At 41.8% G+C, this 20,690-nt stretch overlaps 1 protein-coding gene across 1 annotated transcript in view; it reads left to right on the top strand.

Annotated features, from left to right (window-relative positions):
• The first annotated feature begins 221 nt into the window (after positions 1-221).
• The window catches only part of RSPO3 (R-spondin 3), a 65,426-nt gene continuing 44,957 nt past the window's right edge, over positions 222-20,690 (top strand). Inside the window, exon 1 of the mRNA XM_063310296.1 lies at positions 222-1,277. Within this exon, the coding sequence (XP_063166366.1) occupies positions 1,178-1,277 (100 nt within the window). The 5' untranslated portion in view covers positions 222-1,177. The remainder of the gene's footprint in view (positions 1,278-20,690) is intronic.

Below are 20,690 nucleotides of genomic sequence, written 5' to 3'. Positions count from 1 at the left end.
CTCCCTCCCGCGGGAGCGGCGGCCAATTTGCCAGGCAGCCGCAGGAGCAAGGGCGAGCGCGAGGCACCCGGGCGCGCGGGCTCGCGCCTCTCCCCTCTTCTCCCCTCCTCGCCCAGCGCCCCTCCCTTCTCCGGCGGGAAGCAGAGCCGCCCGCCCGCCCGCCGCCGATTGGAAGTTCCTCGCCCAGGCTGCCGCGCGTCCTATTGGAGTCGGCTTTCCACACTTCATGCGGGCTTCAAAAATGGCCCTGGGCAGCCGGGGAGGGAAGAGAGGAAGCGAAGCGCTGGCTCGCCGAGGCCAGCAGCACGGCGGAGACAGCTGTCCCTCCTAGCGGAGCGTCACTCAACCGGCCTTGGAGCGGAGGGGTCACGGACGCCACTACTTTGGTTGACTTCGGTGCCACTGGAATGGAGCCGTCTTTCTAACGGGGCCGCCTCCGTCCAGGGGCAAAGCGCCGCTCCTCGGGGCTAGGTCTGCTCTTCGGCGCGCCTGCCTTTCCTGCCGGAGATGCTGCGAGGAGTCAGGATGTCCGAGGCAGCCCTCAGCACAGCCCGAGGGCGCGCTCGCTCCTGAAGTAGGGCCAGCCGGAGCTTTGGGTTGCTCTTCTGAGGCGCTCGCCCCACCTGCCCGAGCCCCGCTCCCTTTTCTTTCCCCATGTGGGATTCTCTCCGGGAGTCTCTCGGCGGGCGTGAGCGCCAGAGCGCGAGGAAAGGAGCACACCTGCCCATGGAGTTCCCGAATGGGACCGCGGGCCCCTAGCCGGCGCAGAGCGTGAACCCCGAGCGAGCCTGGCTCTCCCCCTCCCCCTCCTTTTTATTAGACCCCGCTTCCCTCCCCCTGTCCCCCTCCTTCGGCACCATGGTACCTGCCCTGAGGTCCATCGGGTCTGTTGCTCCCGTATCAGGGCTGCTGCCATTCCTCGCCACCCTTCCGATGAGACTGCCAGGAGGAGGTAATCGTTGGGGCAGTCGGAAAGTACAGTAATCGATCGTCCTCAGCAAGAGTTTGCCCCCCTCTCCCCCCCCCTTTTTTTTTTCTTTAAAGAAGAAGATCGGGAGCCGTTTCTCAGAGACAGGTATTTCTGCTGCTCTTCCGCACCCTCTTCCCCCTCCCCACGTCTTCTCCTCCTCCTCCTCCTCCCCAAAGGACACTAGACAAGAACTTTTACAGGGTTACTATGCAATTGCGACTGGTTTCTTGGTTCTTTATCATTTGGAACTTAATGGAATACGTTGGCGGCCAGGAGCACCCTTCCAGAGTCCGGCGACAGGGAAGAAGTAAGTGCGCCTTTCTCCACCGCCTCTCTTGAAGCGGGGCTGGACGCCTCGCTACCCCAGCGGACGCTGTAGCCCGGCGGAGGGACTTAGTCCCTCTGAAGTCCAAGCGTTCGCATCTTTATTTAGATAGCGTCACTATTGTATTCAGCGGGCTTGCTGGGCCAGGTAGAGATGCCTAGGATTGCAGCGTCTCTTTGCCTCGCAAAGCGATCCTAATCTCAGACCCTACACTCTGAAGCAAGTGTAGTGGTGGGATTCGATGTCGAGGAAGTGTATGTACAGGGACAGGCTTTCAGGAGACTTGCTTCCGAGTAAGTATGTTTATGACTGCGCTGCGTGAGTCTTGTTAAATTAGTGGAACAAAGCCTATGAACAGTTTAAAAATGGAATCCTGGTATGCTCTGCGAAGGAAAAGCTTTTTTCTATCTTTCTTTGTTCATCAAAAGCTTCGAAACTATCTATAGACGAAATTCGATTAACAAAAGCTTAACTTCTTCCTTATGTATTAGTCTACAGCTTTCCTCTAGTTCATGTGTCATTTGGGATCTGGGAAACGTACCTATGCCCCACACCCAATTATGGGATGTGTGGCCGATTAGCTTCTCCTGCTCCCGGCGCAGTGGCAGTGCAGTCAAGCACTGGAGAGGCCCAGCTGGATTCCAGCAAGTGCCTGCTGGTCGTTTTGCAGGGCTATTGAAATGAGAACTGTCTTCCCTTGAAGCTCATAGTGGTAAACTGATGTCTAATTTGTGACATCAGTAAGAAGAGAGACAGATGGGTGATATATTGGGGGGAGTGGGTATACTTTAGGCATTTCTTGGACTGCAATGTTGGAATGTTGAAATAAATGCCCTAAGAGAAGATTCCTGTCAAAATTCTGCCTTGAGGGTGGAGGATGGCAAACATCATCCAACCTATCCCATCTCTCTAAGGAGGTAGGATAACTGGTCAATCTAAAGATCCCAAAAAGATCCCAAATGAATATTGTACATCAAAGCCCAAAAGCAACAGCACACAAGCATAGTTGAGTATTGCTGAGCAGTGCAATCTCAACATTTTCACTGAGAAATAAGTAAAGTTCAACTTTCTCACAAGAAAATGTTTATAGGATTGTGCCTGTCACCGATTTAAATAGAATATATTCATTTATATTGGCTTAAATTTGGCTGGATCATGCCTTGCTCCTACTTAGAAATATGCAGAGTCCTAGGAACGTTGTGGAGACAGTGATGGATGTCATCTTTCCAAGGAAAGCTACATCTAACTTTCAATCTGGGATTTCAGTTGCTGGTCTGGCCCCATAGCTTCATTTTCAAGGCAGTTACTATGGATGGAAGTGGATAAGGCAGTCTCAAAGCTAAATAAAATATATGATTTAAAAGTGTGCCTTAATGTGTGTTAAGTCAAGTGGAAGAAGGGAACAAAGGACGGTAAGTCCAGAAGAGTGGGAATCATGTTGGTCTTGCTTTTGATTTCTTGCAATGCTTGAGAGATAGTGTTATCGCTCTTGTCATCCTCCCCCATTCTGGTGTATTCCAACAGGATTTGGATTAAAAGTCATGCACTAGAGGGCACCAGGTTGGAGAAGGCAGAGTTACAATTTCCTATCTCCCTTGTGAACAGCAGCACACTTTACAGAAAATAAAACAGAAAACAAAATTTGCATCTGCCCTAGTCCTCCCTCAAGATTTATATTTCTAAAGGACCTTTCTGAAAGTGTCAGCAAGCCCACTGAGACCGCTTCATCTTCATGAATATTTCTCCCTCTGCCTTCTGACACTGTTTGTACTTGTGAAAAGGGCTGCTTATTTCCCTCTTGCTTAACAGTTCTATTCTGATAGGGAGAGAGAAATGTCAGAACACACAGTAGTCTGTATTCAGTTTTTTAAAAAAGTACACTGGGTTATTTCCTGGGTTTTACCCAGCCTTCCCTTTCCGCGCCATGGCATGCGTATCTCTTGAAAGGCTTCCTTTGTAGCATTGGCCTCTGAAAAACAAGGTTGGTCTGATTCACTGAAGGTTCCCTGAAAACATCATTTTTTGCAAGGGATCTACAGACATTCTACAGTCCAGTTAGCTGAGAGAAGGAAAGGCAATCAGGCTTTGACAAACCACCCAGGTGATTACCTTGGGCAATGGAGTGCAGTGTTTTCTTCAGAGCACCTCTGCTCTTCTGCAGTCTAGCTAGCAAGACTAGTCCCTAGATAGATTTGGTTTCGGACTTCTCAAAATGAGTTGCTGAAAGGTCATCAAATAGTTGTGGGGGCTCTTTCCCCCACTGCCCCTCTATCAAGCAAACATAAAACCATATGCTATAGCACTAAATATATCCAAGGAAGATATTTAAGCATTCACATGAGTTATCTCATTGGATGCTAGTCAGTGCAGTTATCTGTCCAACAGGAAGGCTGAAATAAACCAATTTGTTCTGATTTCTCAGTTCTTGTTCTTGCAGTTACAGTGGGGTGGGGAAGTTATTTTATACTTGCTTGTTGGTTGATCTGAAGGATGTCCGAATTGGCCATCAGGACTCAAACACCAAAGCCTACATTTTCATTTATTTTGCAAGGCAAAGTTTATACCTACTGCTCTCTTAGGTACATTGATTTGCATTGGTGCCTTACTAGCATCCTCTAAAATTGCTGTGCCAATTGATCGCAGTTATATTTGGGTGACTTTTAACTATCACTGATGAGGAAATGACCTTGGGACCATATCCCCATCAATTAAATTGGCATAGGATTACACTTTCAGATTGTACTGCTTGCAATCAAGGATCAAAGCTTAATGTGAAACCTGGATTTTCATACAGAAGTGGCCTCGACACTGCAAGAATACCTATATATCTTTTACTTTTATCTCCCTTTTCTGAGATCAGAAAAAAATATGAACCTAGTAACAGGTTCTTCAGGATCCACGAGGAAAAAAATTACAAAACCCAGTCAGTTTCATTTTTCCATTTGCCCAAATGAACTGATAAATATTTAAGAGGGAGGAAGGATTTCTCTGGGCAGGACCTACTCTATTCAGTTTTCTCCAAGGTCTTCCATCTCTCCCTGAATTTCCAGTTGTTTGCATGGAGCTCCAAAACTGTGAGAGGTGCGACCTCTGGTGTCTGCTGCAGAAATCCATACAGCACTCATATGCGCACTAAAGTCACTCTCCCATTTGCAGGTGTGGACTTGCTTTTTGCAAGGGTGCCCAGAGGATACAGGGATAAGGTGCTAACTAGAACTCTTTGTGCAGATTATTGAAAAGGCCCATATTTTGCTTCTACCAAAGCTTTGTCATTGACTTCAAAAGCAACAACCACACTCCCTAAACTTGTACTTGGACGCGATGAACATTTGGTGAAGGAAAGGGGTGGGGAAGAGTGATCAGATCAGATGATGATGACAAGATCAGACAGATGTTTAATCAGCATGGTAGAGAATAGTTTCTTATCATCTTTACAAACTAATCAGGCAAAGTAAATTGGACAAAGATTTACTTCAAAGGCAGCTACTCCTCTTACTTGGCTTCAGAGCAAGGGAAATAAAACATACAAGGAGAGTCAGGGGTGCAATTTTGGAAGGTAACTAGGAAGAGACTGCACCTAAATGAATGGTGGCAGGCATTCAAGATTAGTGTTCATCACTTATCAGGCTGCTGTTATTTTCCAAATTCAGCAGCATTGTTGGTGAAACACATCAGTTTCAGCATATGAAAATCCTGAAGTGTGTCTTCTTCTTCTTCTTTTTAATTCATTCAATCATATCCAATTCTTGGAGACTGCCTGGACAATTCCCTGCAGTTTTTTGGCAAGGTTTGTTGGAAGTGGCTTGCCATTGCCTGCTTCCTAGGGCTAAGAGAGAGTGACTGGCCCAAGATGACCCAGCTGGCTTCGTGCCTAAGGTGGGACTAGAACTCACAGTCTCCCAGTTTCTAGCCTGGTGCCTTAACCATTACACCAAACTGGCTCTCTTTGTGTGTCTTCTACTCTTCCTTTTATCTTCTACTCTGTCCACATAGTATCTGCATCTGCAAGGATATTTGGAAAGAATCTGCTGGTGAGGAAAATAAAACCTGGGTATGTTTCAAAATGGGATTCCAGTTTAGGATGGGATTTCTATTTTTATCCAACCTTAATCCAGCAGTTTTCTTGGTTATAGGTCAGTGCAGGAAGGCAAGAAGAGAAAGGGAAAAGCAATGTCCACAAGAAGTAACGGGGAAATTGGGGGTGGGGGCTGCAGTTGTCCATTCACTGAACTTTTCCTAGTTTTTGCAAAGCTTCCCAATGGAGCACAATCAATTGAATTTGACATTTCCTCCTTTTAAATTAGGCCATTTTTTTAAAAAAGTATTTTGGTTTCAGACTATGAGAGTTTGGCTTATGGATGAAAAGACCAGTAAAATAACAGGAGAAAAACAAGTTGTGGTCAATAAACTACTGGTATGCGGTCACATTTTCTTCTAGTGGGCAGCATTCATGAGAACCTTAAATTTCCTGTGCAAACCAAAAATTATATTTGGTACTGTTCTTTCCAGAAAACAATGTTCATGTAATCAAGTAGTTTGTTCATCATGAATAAATTAATTGAATACATTTAAAATGAAAAAGGCTTTCTTCTTTCTCTTAAAGAACAAAAGTTTCTTTTGTGTGTCAACCTAATACTCAGTCCTACTTTGTCAAGCACGAAAGAGAAGTGAAGTAACCTCATTACAGGCATATGTATGTTTAATTTATAAAGATAATATTTTCCTCTCAGAAGGAAGACACATATTTTATGATTTTCACTTTCTGGAAAGATAGGTTCAGCTGAGGATCAGCTGAGGACTAACTTTTGAGGAAAGCCAGTAGCAAAACTGCACTTTCAGCAGAGACACCCTTTTTCAGCAGATAAAAATAATATTTCAGCTGCAGTTTACTCAGATAACATACAGCACACAATAGAAAGATTTAAAGATATTAGTGGTGGAGTATTTTGTGTTTTAGTCAGGTAAGATTTCTTAAGATTAACATATTTTGAGAATTTAAAGGGTAATAGTTTAACAATGAAAGAGCCAAAACACATCTATTCAGAAATATATCCCATTCAACTCAGTGGGTCTTATTTTCTGTAGTTTTACATGGAGAAATAATAGTATATATTAAATAATTTGAAGAGATGCTCTGTGATAAAATTTTTGTCAGTAAACAGCTTCTTCTGTTTTCTTACTAAGGTATGGAATTACATTAAAAATAGAGAAGCTCAAGAGACATACAGCAGTCATCTCCGCCAAATTTGCAATAAATGAATAAAAACATTGTAGTCTTGAAGTAGAATAATTCACTTGCTTTTTGTTTGCTTTTTTGCTGCTTGTGTGTGTCTGTGCCTGTGTGCATGTATGTGTTAATTTACCTGTGATCTAGTTGGTCAACCTTATCCATTTATGCTGGTCTTTAGACTAATTTCCACATGCATTGCAATAGAAGCATTGATTTCCATATGTATTGCAATAGAAGCATTAAGTAGGATCACTGTACTTGAGGCAGGGTCAAGCTTCGTTTTAGGCTATTACATCATTTGATGTTCTGTTTCTCCTTTTATAGAACATTACTCATGACATCTCATAGTGAGATAGATGGCTAATTTGGAGAAAAAGGGAAAAAGCAACACTCCCCATCTTATATAGTATATTACATTTCCATTTACTTCAACCCATCATTTTGTTTTCATCCATTCCTCTGTATCTCATTTTGTTTTGTTTATGTAATATTATTTACATTGTGTATATCTATTTGTATGCTTCCTCATGTAAACATTTTTAAAGATTGGTTTGCTATTTTGGAAAGTTTTGAAGTTGAAAACAGACATCCAGTAAATATATGAATACTTCCTCATCCTTTTCTTCTCCCTTCTCTACAAATGTAAGAACTGCCTGTGTGGAATAAACTCACTTAGCTGCCTGGACAATTGGCCAGGACATCACTTGGTTTCAGCTATACTCAGCCTAGAGAGAAAAGAGAGACGTTTCTCTCCATGCTGTTAGCTAACTTGACAGCATGAATAAGGGGGGAAAAACAATGCTGAAAAGTGGTCCCAAATAAATGTCCTTAGCATAGGGTGAGCAGAGCAAACTCCATGTTATTCCTCCAGTCATAAGGAATCCTTCTTTAACAATATCAGGGATATTGATGCAGTTGTGGACTATCAAGGATCCTTCCCATTTGTGATCCTCAGTCTGTATGATGGTACACAGATCTTCCTAGCTGTAGATGTTCATGCTATAGGCATGGATATTTCTGGAGTAACTATATAACATATGTAACAGGGGCAGAACTACACAGCATTCCCCTACTCATGTAATGCCTGAACTGCACTATGCACATAAAACAAATCTACATATACAAGTAAGTGTGAACAAACAATTAACAAAGCTTGAAAGAAAATATTACAAACTGTGAATCTGGCAGTGTCTAGATAGGAGACCAGATTTTACTATATTTGCTGCCCAGAGTTTCATGGAGCACAACTGACATACACTTGAAAGGAACTAATAGAAATCTGAGGAAGATATGCCCTTAACGAATATACAAGTGTTGATAACAACTGGGTTTTTAAATGCATCTTTAATGATTGCAGAGATTCCATGCTAGTGTACAATAGGACATAAAGGGACAATTGGGCAAATCTATACCCTTCAGTTAGATGAATTTGTCCTTGGGTAGGATTAAACTTACCATGGTGGATTTTCTTTCAAAGTAAAAACTTTAATGACTCAGCTTATGTTTTCTTCTTGATAATTATACTATTGTTTTGCTAGAGTAAGTTGTTTGCTGGCACGTGAAGGTTTTCTTTTCTCCATCATTTTATATATTTTAAAATTTGAGGGCCTATTTTTCCAACAGTTAAAAACATACAATTCACACACACACACACACACACACACACATATATATAAATAAAAAGATGGAAACAGCAAACCTTTGACATTTAAAAAAGACATTTTCATTACAATCTGAGGTATGAAAACAATGTTTGGTGATCATGCCACATTATATTTTAAATTTATATTGTTGAATTCATTTGAGATACCTCTGCTTGGACATGAGAAGAACAAACCATAGCTTCATTGTTATAGACATCCACATCACCCTCACCTTATTTCTCCTTTCTCCATGTCCCCTTTCTTCACATATATGAAGAGTTTAGAGATTTTTAGAGCTGGTTCATAGGAAACTACAGTTTAAGCCAAAAAGCAAAAATCAGGATGCTAATCCAGAAAGATGATTTCGAAACCTGGGTTGTGGCAAACCAGTGGGGCCCACAGCATGTGTGTGTGTCAAGGCAACGGGCTAGAAACCAGGAGACTGAGAGTTCTAGTCCCACCTGAGGCACGAAAGCTGGCTGGGTGACCTTGGGCCAGTCACTCTCTCTCTGCCCAACTCACCTCACAGGGTTGCTGTTATGGGGAAAATAGCAGGTGGAAGGAGCATTAAGTATGTTCCCCACCTTGAGTTATTTGTAAAAATAATAAAAGGCGGGATTAAAAAAAAAGGCAAGATGATGGAAGTGTTATGTTGCCCTTTTGTACATGTACTGTACATTCCACTTCTGCCAGCTTGCCTTTTTTACCTCCATTGGACTCTGAGTATTACTTGTTAGGCAAGCGAGTGTGTTCCTTCTTTCTTTTGTCTGTCTTCCACCCTCAGCGACAGAAGAGGAAGTGACAGAAGGAGGAAGAAAGGTAGTGATCTTCACTCTCCTTGCTTCTCCCTACAGAGAGAGCATTATGGCTCCTTGTGTCTTGCTATGGCACAAAATACTTTTACTAATGGCACACACCATTTTTTAAACTGTTTTTGAGGGATATGTCCTCATGATATCATCTACACCTCATACGCAACCTGCTGCTGAGGCAACCTAGATCAAATGGAGGACCTGAAGAACCATTTGACCATTCCTATGACAAACAAGAAGTCCTAAAAGTATTAACCCCTGAAAAGGCTGTAGAGGATTCATGTAGCAGCTCCCCCACTCCACTGGCCCTTGTGTGAAAGCACTTAACTTAATACACAATGCAGCAGTAGCTGGAGGCTCCTGAAAAGATACCTTAAGCAACTGTAGCAACTCCATTCCAGCTTAATGGCATCTTTTGTAGTTTATCATACTTGCTGCATGAGGTAGGTAAGAATGTATAAAAACTCTATCCATAATTGTCAGAAAACTATTGAGTTGTGAAGAATGGAGGAAAGGCTCAGAAGGAGAGAAAAGGAATTGAGAATGCTCAGGGAGCTTACATTATTATTGTCAGTGGCAATCTTCTTTGTAGGTACATGGAAACTAACCTGGACACTCAAAGGAGAATGACTTTTTAAATGTGTTCCTGATATCAACATGCTAAAGTGGGGCTTCAGATTAGGAGTTATTACCAATTGGAGCAAAGATATTATCAGCATACTGAAGGTACTTAGGCCCATGCTGATGGATGACCTCACCCAATGGTTTCATGTAAAGTTAAACAAAGTCAGTCACTCAACCTTCCTCACAGCCTTCCTTGAATTATTTCTGAACAGGATCAATTGCTGGCTGCATTATTTATTGCTGTTTCTTTCTTGCCCCTTCCCCATGACCTTGAATGGGTCAGAAGATTGCAAAGCAGTGCACGATATTTTTAAGGCAGGTGTTAATGTAGGAAAAATCTCATTTGGATTGTTCTTTGGTTTATGCAGTAAAGCTGTAAGCAATGATCTAGGGGGATTGTTCCAACAATATTTTACTTCCACTTTCTCAAGTCTGTCATGGAAGAAGACTGAACCATCAGTTGTTTCTTTCTGGCAGGAAAAGCACTTGATGTAACTTCCTGGTTGTGAAGTGACACTTTTAGAAAAGGCTAGGAGTTGAGAACTATTTTCAGACTAGTGTGTCTAAACTCTGTGCATAGCAATACTGGAAATCAGGTAGCTTGGGATGTTATTGTCATTCTTATTGGAAACAGCAACTGGTCAGGAAGGGAGGGAGGGAGGGAGGGAGGGAGGGAAGGGCAGTTGCTATCTTTAAAGCAAATCATTTGCTTGGGCAGTTTTTTACCTCTTTGCAAAACAAAACAAAAGAACCAACCACAAGTCTAGACTTCCCCCATTAGCAAAAGTTATTGGTGGAAAATTATCTAGTGTCATTTCTCCTAACTTCCTATTAATGCTACTGAAAACATTAGGTGGATATGACTGATTATCAGGAGAAATCTACTGGCATTGTCTCTGAGAGGAATATCAATCTCTCCATCTTCCATAGCATCTAGATAAAAAAATTGATATTCCCGAGGCCATACATATATACATAAAATTAAAATACCCAACCCAGCCCCATCATGTGTTCAGGAAAGCAACTGATGGTTGATTTTCCGGCCAGTAAATGATACTGGGTTGGAGGAGAAAGGATGGCAGGGACGCTACCAATCCAGGGCCGCAACTAGGGTCTGTGTCACCTGGGGCAAACATGGATGCCGCACCCATTTTGGCGCCCCACCAGCTCAGCACCCGAGTTCCCCCCCCCCCAGTTGCAGCCCTGTACCAATCACTGCCCTTCAGTAAAAACTGTAAGGATAGCAACACTGCCCAAACTTGTTGCTAGGGTGCAGTAAATCTCAGCAGTGGGGGCAGCACAATTTATGGCGACATACTTTCCTACTGACCTAAAGATGGAAGGAAAGCATGTTAAAGTGGCTGTTTGGATGAGCTTACATAACAGACAATATAAAAGTTGAGCTAGCACTGAAATCTTTAAGAACCACAGTAATAAAATGATGGGCAATTGCTTGCTTCTTAAAAAAATAAGGATATTAAGGACATAAAAAACAAGAGGATACCAAAAGATACAAACAAACCAAAAATAATTTGTATTATAGCTAGGATGTTAAAAAAAGGAGTAGATTCAAATTGAACTTGGCTCATGACCACATCTGTGTAATTTTCTTGGCAGCAACATGGACATGGTTTTCTATTGTCTTCTTCTGGAATTTTTTTTCCAACTTCCCAGTCTACCCTGTAGCCTGGGAATTCTCTGGAGATCTTAGGCCTGAACCTGTTTATCTTCTAAGCCCAGATAAATTCTTAATAAGTTTTGAAAGGACAGTAGAAAATAAAGATTCTGAGGTATGTCTTAACACATTTCTGTTCTGTTCCTCATTTTTTCTTTATTTTTTTCCTTTCTATTTTAATTGATTTTCATATAAAAGATAAGCTCAGCATCTGGAAACTAATTGTGGAAAGCAGTTGGAATTTTATGTTGGCCACTGAGTAAGTTCTTCGGCCCAGAAACCCAGAGAAGTGTTCATGCCCCAAAAGCCTGAAACTCTTTGTTTGTCCTCATTAAGTGCTACTTTTTTTTTTTTTTGGTAGCCACTGTGAATTCAGGGGCACCTAAACTATGAAGTTAAGGCTATCAGATCCAGACTGGAAAAATCCCAATGACCACTGGATGACAGCAGAGAGATATAGCAACAGGCCTTCTGAGTACATAAGTATAGAATGATTGCCACAGTACCTTCTTTTCTATATTCTAGTCATTTCCGTTCCTTTTCCTTCTTTTTACTTGGTACAACTGTCTCTTCTCTTAATATCTACCTCCCTCCAAGATCCCTTCCTTTTCTTCCTGCCTTCCATATAAGGAAGTGGTCAGTTTATACTCTGCTTGTTTTAGTAGAATGTAAGTCATTTATGGTATCATCACAAGACCTACACGAAGACTGTCCCTTTAGGACTTGAGACAGAATTCATGCTTGGGAGATGTAGGGGAGAGGGGAAAGAAAAAAATGGAAAAAGTGCATGATGATATGCAAAGGACAAAGAACACCATATCCCTGTTTCTGATTCTAAAATGTTGACAGATTTCTATGTTTTCCTTTGCTTTTGCTCTTTTCCTTGATTTTGCACCTACTGGCAGGAGCATTCCGTAAGTGGAGTTTGTAGTAAGGACTACCATATCTGAACTCTAAAATCTTGATGCCCAAGAGATGGCAGCCAAGAAATACAGAAAACTCCAACTTTTTGCTGTCATCTCATGGTCATTCAGATTTTTGCAGCCCAGATCTAATAGTCCTACTATAAGCACTCAGTCTTGATTTAGTCATTATCATAATGAAATCAGAAGAAACAAGAGAAATGTACTCATTTTTTTAGTGGCCATCAAATAAACAAATATTACTGGCTTGGTTACAGAACACCTGAAAAACAGAACTGATTACAGTTTATGATAAAATTGTAGTGGGAAGAATGTTGCAGAGTTGGGAAGGATTAATCTTTTCCTTTAAGCAGCAACCACATCTTCTCAGATATATTCTTGCTTTAAAACATTAACATTAATAATATTCATAGTATCTAAAGTTTATAGGCCAATCAAATGGGTTTTACCTGATACTGAAAACATAAGAAAGGTACCAGGCAACCCTCTATGGAGAATGCATTCTAAAAACAGAGTATCACCACTGAAATAACCTTATTGCAATTTACTATTGACTTTAATTCTAAAAATAAGTTCCTCCCCCAAAAAATGCCGTGAAAGCTAATGTTAATGTCTTAGCAGTTGTGTGTATAAGCACAGTCATCTTAATCTATATAGCAAGACTATGCAAACATTTTCCAGCCTTGCTTACCATAGTGATTTAATGTGATTCAAAGCAAACAAAAATAAAGGTAAAAAATGTTGATGAAGTCTTGGGAGATCTCACATGTGACCACTAATATCTTGCAAAGATTCTACTTACTTTTTAAAAATAATTAAGACTATTGGTTTTTACTAGAACAGACTAGCATAGTTATCCATCCAGAGAATTTGTTAATGAGTTCACCAACTATCCATCCAATTGCTATGCCAATACTTACTTAACAATCCTGATATTTGAGTTTTCACATTCACCCTCAGGTTCAAGTCCACAGGGTCGCAACTGGGGCGGGGGGGGCAACCAGGGCATGTGCCCCAGGTGCCAAGCTGGTGGGGTGCCAAAATGAGCGCTGGTGGGGTGACACCATGGGCGCGGAATCCATGTTTGCCCGGGGTGACACAGACCCTAGTTGCGGGCCTGCAAGTTTATCTCAGACATGGAAGCTTATTGTGTGACTTTGCACCAGCCACTAGGGCTGTGCTGTGCTTCAGAGCATGGAGGGGTGTGCAACATAGCACCTATCTGCAGCTTCTTAAACAAAGCATCTCTTCTCCCAGTTGTAAAATGAAGCCTCAAAACCCCAGGGAAAAAAACAGCTGCTTTATGCAATTCAGGACAAGTATAATTTTGCTCTCAAATCAGAAGTACTGATAGCTCTACCAGCCACTTTCTTTCAGACCAACTTACCGCAGAGGCTGATTGTTGTGGGAGTAAAATGATGTAGGCCACCTTGAAGTTCTGGAAGAAAGGTAGGATATAAAATTAACAATGAATAAATAAAACTTGCCCAATACATACAGATAGGGAGAAAGACAGACTGATTCACTCATAAAATAGACTGATTCACTCATTGCCTTTTTCTTCCTGATGACTACAATAACATCAACTCTGTCATGACAAGCCTATAATTTATTGAGAATAGAAACTGGCTATATTAAGAATTTGTAGTTTAGGCACTATTCATATAGGTAAACATATTTGACGTTACCTGGCAACACCAGATTCTGTTATATTTTGGAGAGTATTTGAACTGAATCCAAATATAAATCACAAATGTAGCAATAGCTAGCTGATGTAAAAACACCTGCATTGCATCTCTGAATCCCCATGCACAAATCTAAGTTGCAAAACCATGACACTTTAATGTAGCTTATGAAATTTATATGTGTTATCAGCATATTCACTGAACCAACAGAATTTATTGAAGAGAATTTTAAGAACATGATATTTGATTCTATCAGCTACATTGGGTCACAGGAAAGAAAATTAACCATATTCCATGAAGCAAATCTCCCACATAGCAACAGTAAACATTAGTCTATTGCTTGTTCATCAGAGCTACAAATGCCAGAATCTGCAAATATTTTATGACTTGTATTACTCCATCTTGACATTGTCATAATTCATCCATAAACTTTTCTCTTATTCCTGAGTAAATGCTTGAAAGAGTTGAACATCAAATCAACCCTAAAATTACTTTAAAATAGATCACTTAGGTTCAAGGAGATTAATGATACAACATTAATACTATATAATTTAATTATACTATATAATTTACTCTATAATTTAGTAGACTACACTTGTCTCTTCAGCAAAGGATTGTTACCTTGTCATGGTGCTGGAGCTTGAGCACCTCAATGATGCCATGAGCTAAACCGTGAAGGGCCACCCAAGACAGGAAGGTCATGACAGAGAGGTCAAGACAGAGAGGTCAGACTAAATGCGATCCCTGGGGTAGGTAATGGCAACCCACCCCAGTATTCTTGCCATGAAAACTAAATGGATCAGTACAACCAGAGATATGTCGGTATACCATCGGAAGATGAGACCCCCAGGTCGGAAGATGGTCAAAGTGCTACTGGGGAGGAACAGAGGATGAGTTCAACTAGACCCAGACGTGATGACGCAGCTAGCTCAAAGCCGAAAGGACGGCTAGCGGCCGACAGTGCTGGTGGTGAACGGTGAATCCAATGTTCTAAGGATCAACACACCATTGGAACCTGGAATGTAAGATCTATGAGCCAGGGCAAATGGGATGTGGTTATTGGGGAGATGTCAAGATTAAAGATGGACATTTTGGGTGTCCGTGAACTGAAATGGACTGGAATGGGCCACTTCACATCAAATGACCACCAGATCTACTACTGTGGACAAGAGGACCACAGAAGAAATGGAGTAGCCTTCATAATAAATAGTGAAGTGGCTAAAGCAGTGCTTGGATACAATCTAAAAAATGATAGAATGATCTCAATTCGAATTCAGGGCAAGCCATCTACCATCACAGTGATCCAAATATACGCCCCAACCACAGATGCTGAAGAAGCTGAAGTAGACCAGTTCTATGAGGATCTGCAGCACCTACTGGACAACATGCCTAAAAGAGATGTTATTTTCATCACGGGAGACTGGAATGCTAAGGTGGGCAGTCAAATGACACCTGGAATTACAGGTAAGCATGGCCTGGGAGAACAAAACGAAGTAGGACATAGGCTGATAGAATTTTGCCAAGACAGCTCACTCTGCATAACAAACACTCTCTTCCAACAACCTAAGAGACGACTTTATACATGGACTTCATCAGATGGACGACACCGAAATCAGATTGACTACATCCTCTGCAGTCAAAGGTGGCGGACATCTATACAGTCGGTAAAAACAAGACCTGGAGCTGACTGTAGTTCAGATCATGAACTTCTTCCACAATTTAGGATCAGACTAAAGAGATTAGGGAAGACCCACAGATCAGCTAGATATGAGCTCACTAATATTCCTAAGGAATATACAGTGGAGGTGAAGAATAGATTTAAGGGACTGGACTTAGGAGATAGGGTCCCGGAAGAACTATGGACAGAAGTTCACAACATTGTTCAGGAGGCGGCAACAAAACACATCCCAAAGAAAGAGAAAACCAAGAAGGCAAAATGGCTGTCTGCTGAGACACTAGAAGTAGCCCAAGAAAGAAGGAAAGCAAAAGGCAACAGTGATAGGGGGTGATATGCCCAATTAAATGCAAAATTCCAGAGGTTAGCCAGAAGAGATGAGGAATTATTTTTAAACAAGCAATGCGCGGAAGTGGAAGAAGACAATAGAATAGGAAGGACAAGAGACCTCTTCCAGAAAATTAGAAACATTGGAGGTAAATTCCAGGCAAAAATGGGTATGATCAAAAACAAAGATGGCAAGGACCTAACAGAAGAAGAAGAGATCAAGAAAAGGTGGCAAGAATATACAGAAGACCTGTATAGGAAGGATAACAATATCACAGCTTTGACTGTGTGGTCAGTGAGCTAAAGCCAGACATCCTGAAGAGTGAGGTTGAATGGGCCTTAAGAAGCATTGCTAATAACAAGGCAGTAGGAAATGACGGCATCCAGCTGAACTGTTCAAAATCTTGCGAGATGATGCTGTCAAGGTAATGCATGCTATATGCCAGCAAATTTGGAAAGCACAAGAATGGCCATCAGATTGGAAAAAATCAACTTATATCCCCAAACCAAAAAAAGGAAACACTAAAGAATGTTCAAACTATCGAACAGTGGCACTCATTTCACATGCCAGTAAGGTAATGCTCAAGATCCTGCAAGGTAGACGCCAGCAATTCATGGAGCAAGAATTGTCAGATGTACAAGCTGGGTTTAGAAAAGGCAGAAGAACTAGGGACCAAATTGCCAATATCCGCTGGATAATGGAAAAAGCCAGGGAGTTTCAGAAAAACATCTATTTCTGTTTTATTGACTATTCTAAAGCCTTTGACTGTGTGGACCATAACACATTGTGGCAAGTTCTTAGTGATATGGGGATACCAAGTCATCTTGTATGCCTCCTGAAGAATCTGTATAACGACCAAGTAGCAACAGTAAGAACAGACCATGGAACAACGGACTGGTTTAAGATTGGGAAAGGAGTATGGCAGGGCTGTATCCTCTCACCCTACCTATTCAACTTGTACGCAGAACACATCATGCGACATGCTGGGCTTGAGGAATCCAAGGCTGGAGTTAAAATCGCTGGAAGAAACATTAACAATCTCAGATATGCAGATGATACCACTTTGATGGCTGAAAGCGAAGAGGAACTGAGGAGCCTTATGATGAAGCTGAAAGAAGAAAAAGTCGGAAGCGACTAAACAAATAACAACATACTTGTCTACTAAAGTAAAACAACTGAGTCATTGAATTGCTTTTCAAGAAAATTTGTATAGGACTGCAGTGTTACAGTGCTAAACTATGCCTGTTTGTTTGTTTCTTTGATTATTAGGGTTTATATGCTGCACCAAGTGATTGTGAACAGTTCACAAACCTCATTCAATAACACAAATTTTAAAATTACAAAACCATAATAACAATGTCAAAACAGAAAGAATAATTAATCCAATCAAAGAGAAAAACTTATCTCTGGAAAAATCACATATTCAACATACGTTCCCCACCAGAAGGAACCATCCCATCCTTCATATCCCAAAGGGTTCCTAATTAGCCAGGTTTTCATGGCTTTATGGAACCCCAGAAGTATAGGGAACAATAAGATTTCTCAGGGGTACTTTCTAAAAAGAAGGGACACAACAAAGAATGTGTGTCCCCAAGGTACGTGTATATGATATTCCCTAAGAGCAGAGACACAGATTTATCAGATTGGCAAAGGCTACTGTGAGAAAACAGTCCCAAAGAAAGCAGGTGCTGAGCAAAAAGGATTTTAAAGGTGACAACCAACACCTGGAATTGCACCTGGAATCAACTGGTAACTTTGGCAGCTCTCAAAGTAATGGTATTACATGGGTAAACTGACTAGTATCCATAATTACATAAGCCATTGCATTTTGGACTCACCGCAGGTCCTAATTCTGTTCAAGGACAATCCCATGTAGAGGGTACTGCCACAGTCCAGATCAAGGCATGAATGATTGTGAGCAGGGCCTCCTGATTCAGGAAAGGCTGTAACTGGTGTACAAGGGGAAGCTGTGTAATGGCCCTTCCAGGCACAACTGCCATCTTCTCCTTGAGCAGGAGCAGGAGTCCAGAGGGAGCCCCAGATTATGGAGCAGTTCTGCATGGGGAAGAGTGACCCTATCTAGGACAAAGATGGAATGTCACTAGAATTAGAAAGGTCCCAAACTTTCCTCTATGCTAAGATTAAACCTTAGCCTGTTTGTCCCCATGCGGACTCTAACAGCTTCCAGGCACCAGGATGGAACCTCTTCTGCATCTTCTGTTGTGCCTGGGGTCAAGATGTATATGACAGAGATGTTACCAAGTATGAGGGGGTTCTACCCAAAAGGACACTTCTTTCCTTCTATGCTCTTTGGTGCGTTGAGCCTACTCTGCTGTAACTCTGCTTCTTCCCCTTTTTTGGAACCATTGCCTTTTGATTGCCAAATACCAGTTAGCCTGCTCTGTAAAAATGCTATACCAGTCAAAGTGGTAGTAGCTACATCTAATTTTTATGGAAAGAACGTAAGGTATGAGTAACAGAGAGGTGATTACTCAAATAATGTCTTTGGAGCATGAGGCAAATGAGGACTCTTGAGACAGTAAGTGAGGGTGCTTATGTGTGTTGCTTTCATAGGCTAGGTGTTGAAAAGACAATTTCTAATTAGTTCAACTGCCTATCACTGACATTTAGAGAAATGGCATGTGGTTGCCACAAAGGTGGCTAGATGGCTGGTATAGTGAATCCCATTCATTCCTGCCTCAAAGTTTGTTTGGAAATACTCCAAGATTGCAGGGCTCCTTCTTTATGTCCTAAAGTATGTCCCTGATTATTTGTATGGAAGAGAGGGGAAATATAACTGACTTCTTAAATGAAATCTACAATTTTAGTGGAAAAAGGATTAAAAATCCCCCATATTTATTTTTGCTATAGTAATGCCTCTAAGCTGCTTCTGAAAGCAGGACATTCTTACATTAGATGACTATATAAGGATACATATTAAGAAGTATTGCTTGAACTGAAGCTGTAAAATCCAAATAGGTTGCAAAAGCCAACACTGTGTTGGTTCATACTATTCAAGCCTTTTTTTAAAAGTGCATTTGCTCAGGAACTCACTCATAAGGTGGGAGTGGTTGTGGTGATATGTTAACATTGACAAAAAACATGTTGTAACCAAGAACTGAAGAAATGTGGAACCTCAAATAATCCATCAATTTACAGAACTCTCAGAATCCCGAACATTCCATTTTTAAGAAAACTTTTTAACATCAAATGCTAATATTGTTAATTTGTTATTGTTATTTTAATACAGTGTTATCACTACATATGGCACTTATCCAGAAGAAATTACATTTATGCTGAAAATCCAACACAAGGGCAATAACAGAGGAAAGAGAGATTGCTTTTAATAGGGAAACTATTTGCCATTGTTTCAGTTGCACAGGCTTAGGGAATGTCTCCACTGCCAAGTTTCCCCATCAAGAAGGTGGACACGAACAATTTCTACTTGCCCCAGCCCATCCAGTGTAGGGTGAAAGTAGCATTTTCCAGTTTTGACCAGTTCAAGTGTTGCTGTCTAGTTTGCCTGCTGTGGTTTTTCCTTATTGATTGATTGATTGATTTGCAGGACTTATATGGCTGCCTATCTAATGATTCTAGGCAGCTCACAACAATCCATACAACGTGGTTAAAAAGGTAGGTACCCTTCCCCCAGGCGCCAGACCAAACATCCACACACCTCAACCCCCCTCGTAGCCCAATGCTTGGGGGAAGAGCCAGGTCCTCACAGCCCTCCGGAAGGCTAAAAGAGTAGGGATCCCCCTGATCTCAGGTGGGAGGCTGTTCCAAAGGGCTGGGGCAGCCACCAAGAAGGTGCACCTCCAAGGTCCCCTTGGATGGCAACATTTAAGGGAGGGGACCTAGAGCGCACCCACTCTATCTAAACTAGTAGGACAGGCAAATACCCTCAGGGAGAGGTGATCCCACAAGTAACCTGGCCCTGTGCCATGTGGATGATAACTAGCACCTTGAATTGCATCCAGAAAGCAACTTGGAGCCAGTGCAGCTCACACAGCAATGGTATTACTCAGGTAAACTATGGGGTACCCAAACTTGCACGCGCCACTGCATTCTGAAGCAGTTTCAGCTTCTGAATGGTCTTCAAGGGCAGCCTCATGTACAGTGCATTGCAGTAATCCAAACAGGAGGTGACTAAGGCATGGGTGACTGTGAGCAAGGGCTCCCAGTGCAGGAATTTTTTACTTCAGGGTAGGTTAATCCCTGCATTTTGATTGGTTATTGGGATGAGGTAGAAATGCCCATCACATGGTTTTCCCAGCTTTTCTTTGATAAGATTGCTGCAGCTTCTGTTACAAGTCTTCTCAATAGTATACAGTCGTGATTATAACACTTATCTGGTATATAAAACATATTTGTGACAAAGAGGGCCTTTGAACAATTTCATCTTGTGCACTAATTGTGACCTTTCCTGGAACAGGAGGTTTACTCACTTTCACTCACACCTTAGTCACCTCTTCAATGAACATGGGACTGCCCTTGAAGAATATTTGGAAGCTATGGCTCAACCAAAATGGGGTGGCTTGGGTAGTTACGGGTGCTCTTCCAGATGACCATGCAACACCTCCACTTCAAGAACTATACTGGTTGCCAGTCGGCTTCAAGGTGCTGGTGGTCATCTTTAAAGCCCCTCAAGGTTCAGGGTCTGGATATTTGCGTGACTGTCTTCTTCCAATGACATCTGCCCACCCCGTAAGATCTAATAGGGCAGGCTCCTCAACTAGAAATTGTCACCTGCAGGGGCCACAGAAACATTCCCTTTCAGTTACCGACCACTCATTTGGA

This window comes from Candoia aspera, chromosome 1 (genome assembly GCF_035149785.1).
Source record: "Candoia aspera isolate rCanAsp1 chromosome 1, rCanAsp1.hap2, whole genome shotgun sequence".
In the NCBI taxonomy this organism is placed as follows: domain Eukaryota; kingdom Metazoa; phylum Chordata; class Lepidosauria; order Squamata; family Boidae; genus Candoia; species Candoia aspera.
This window is presented reverse-complemented; position numbering and strand designations above follow the sequence as displayed.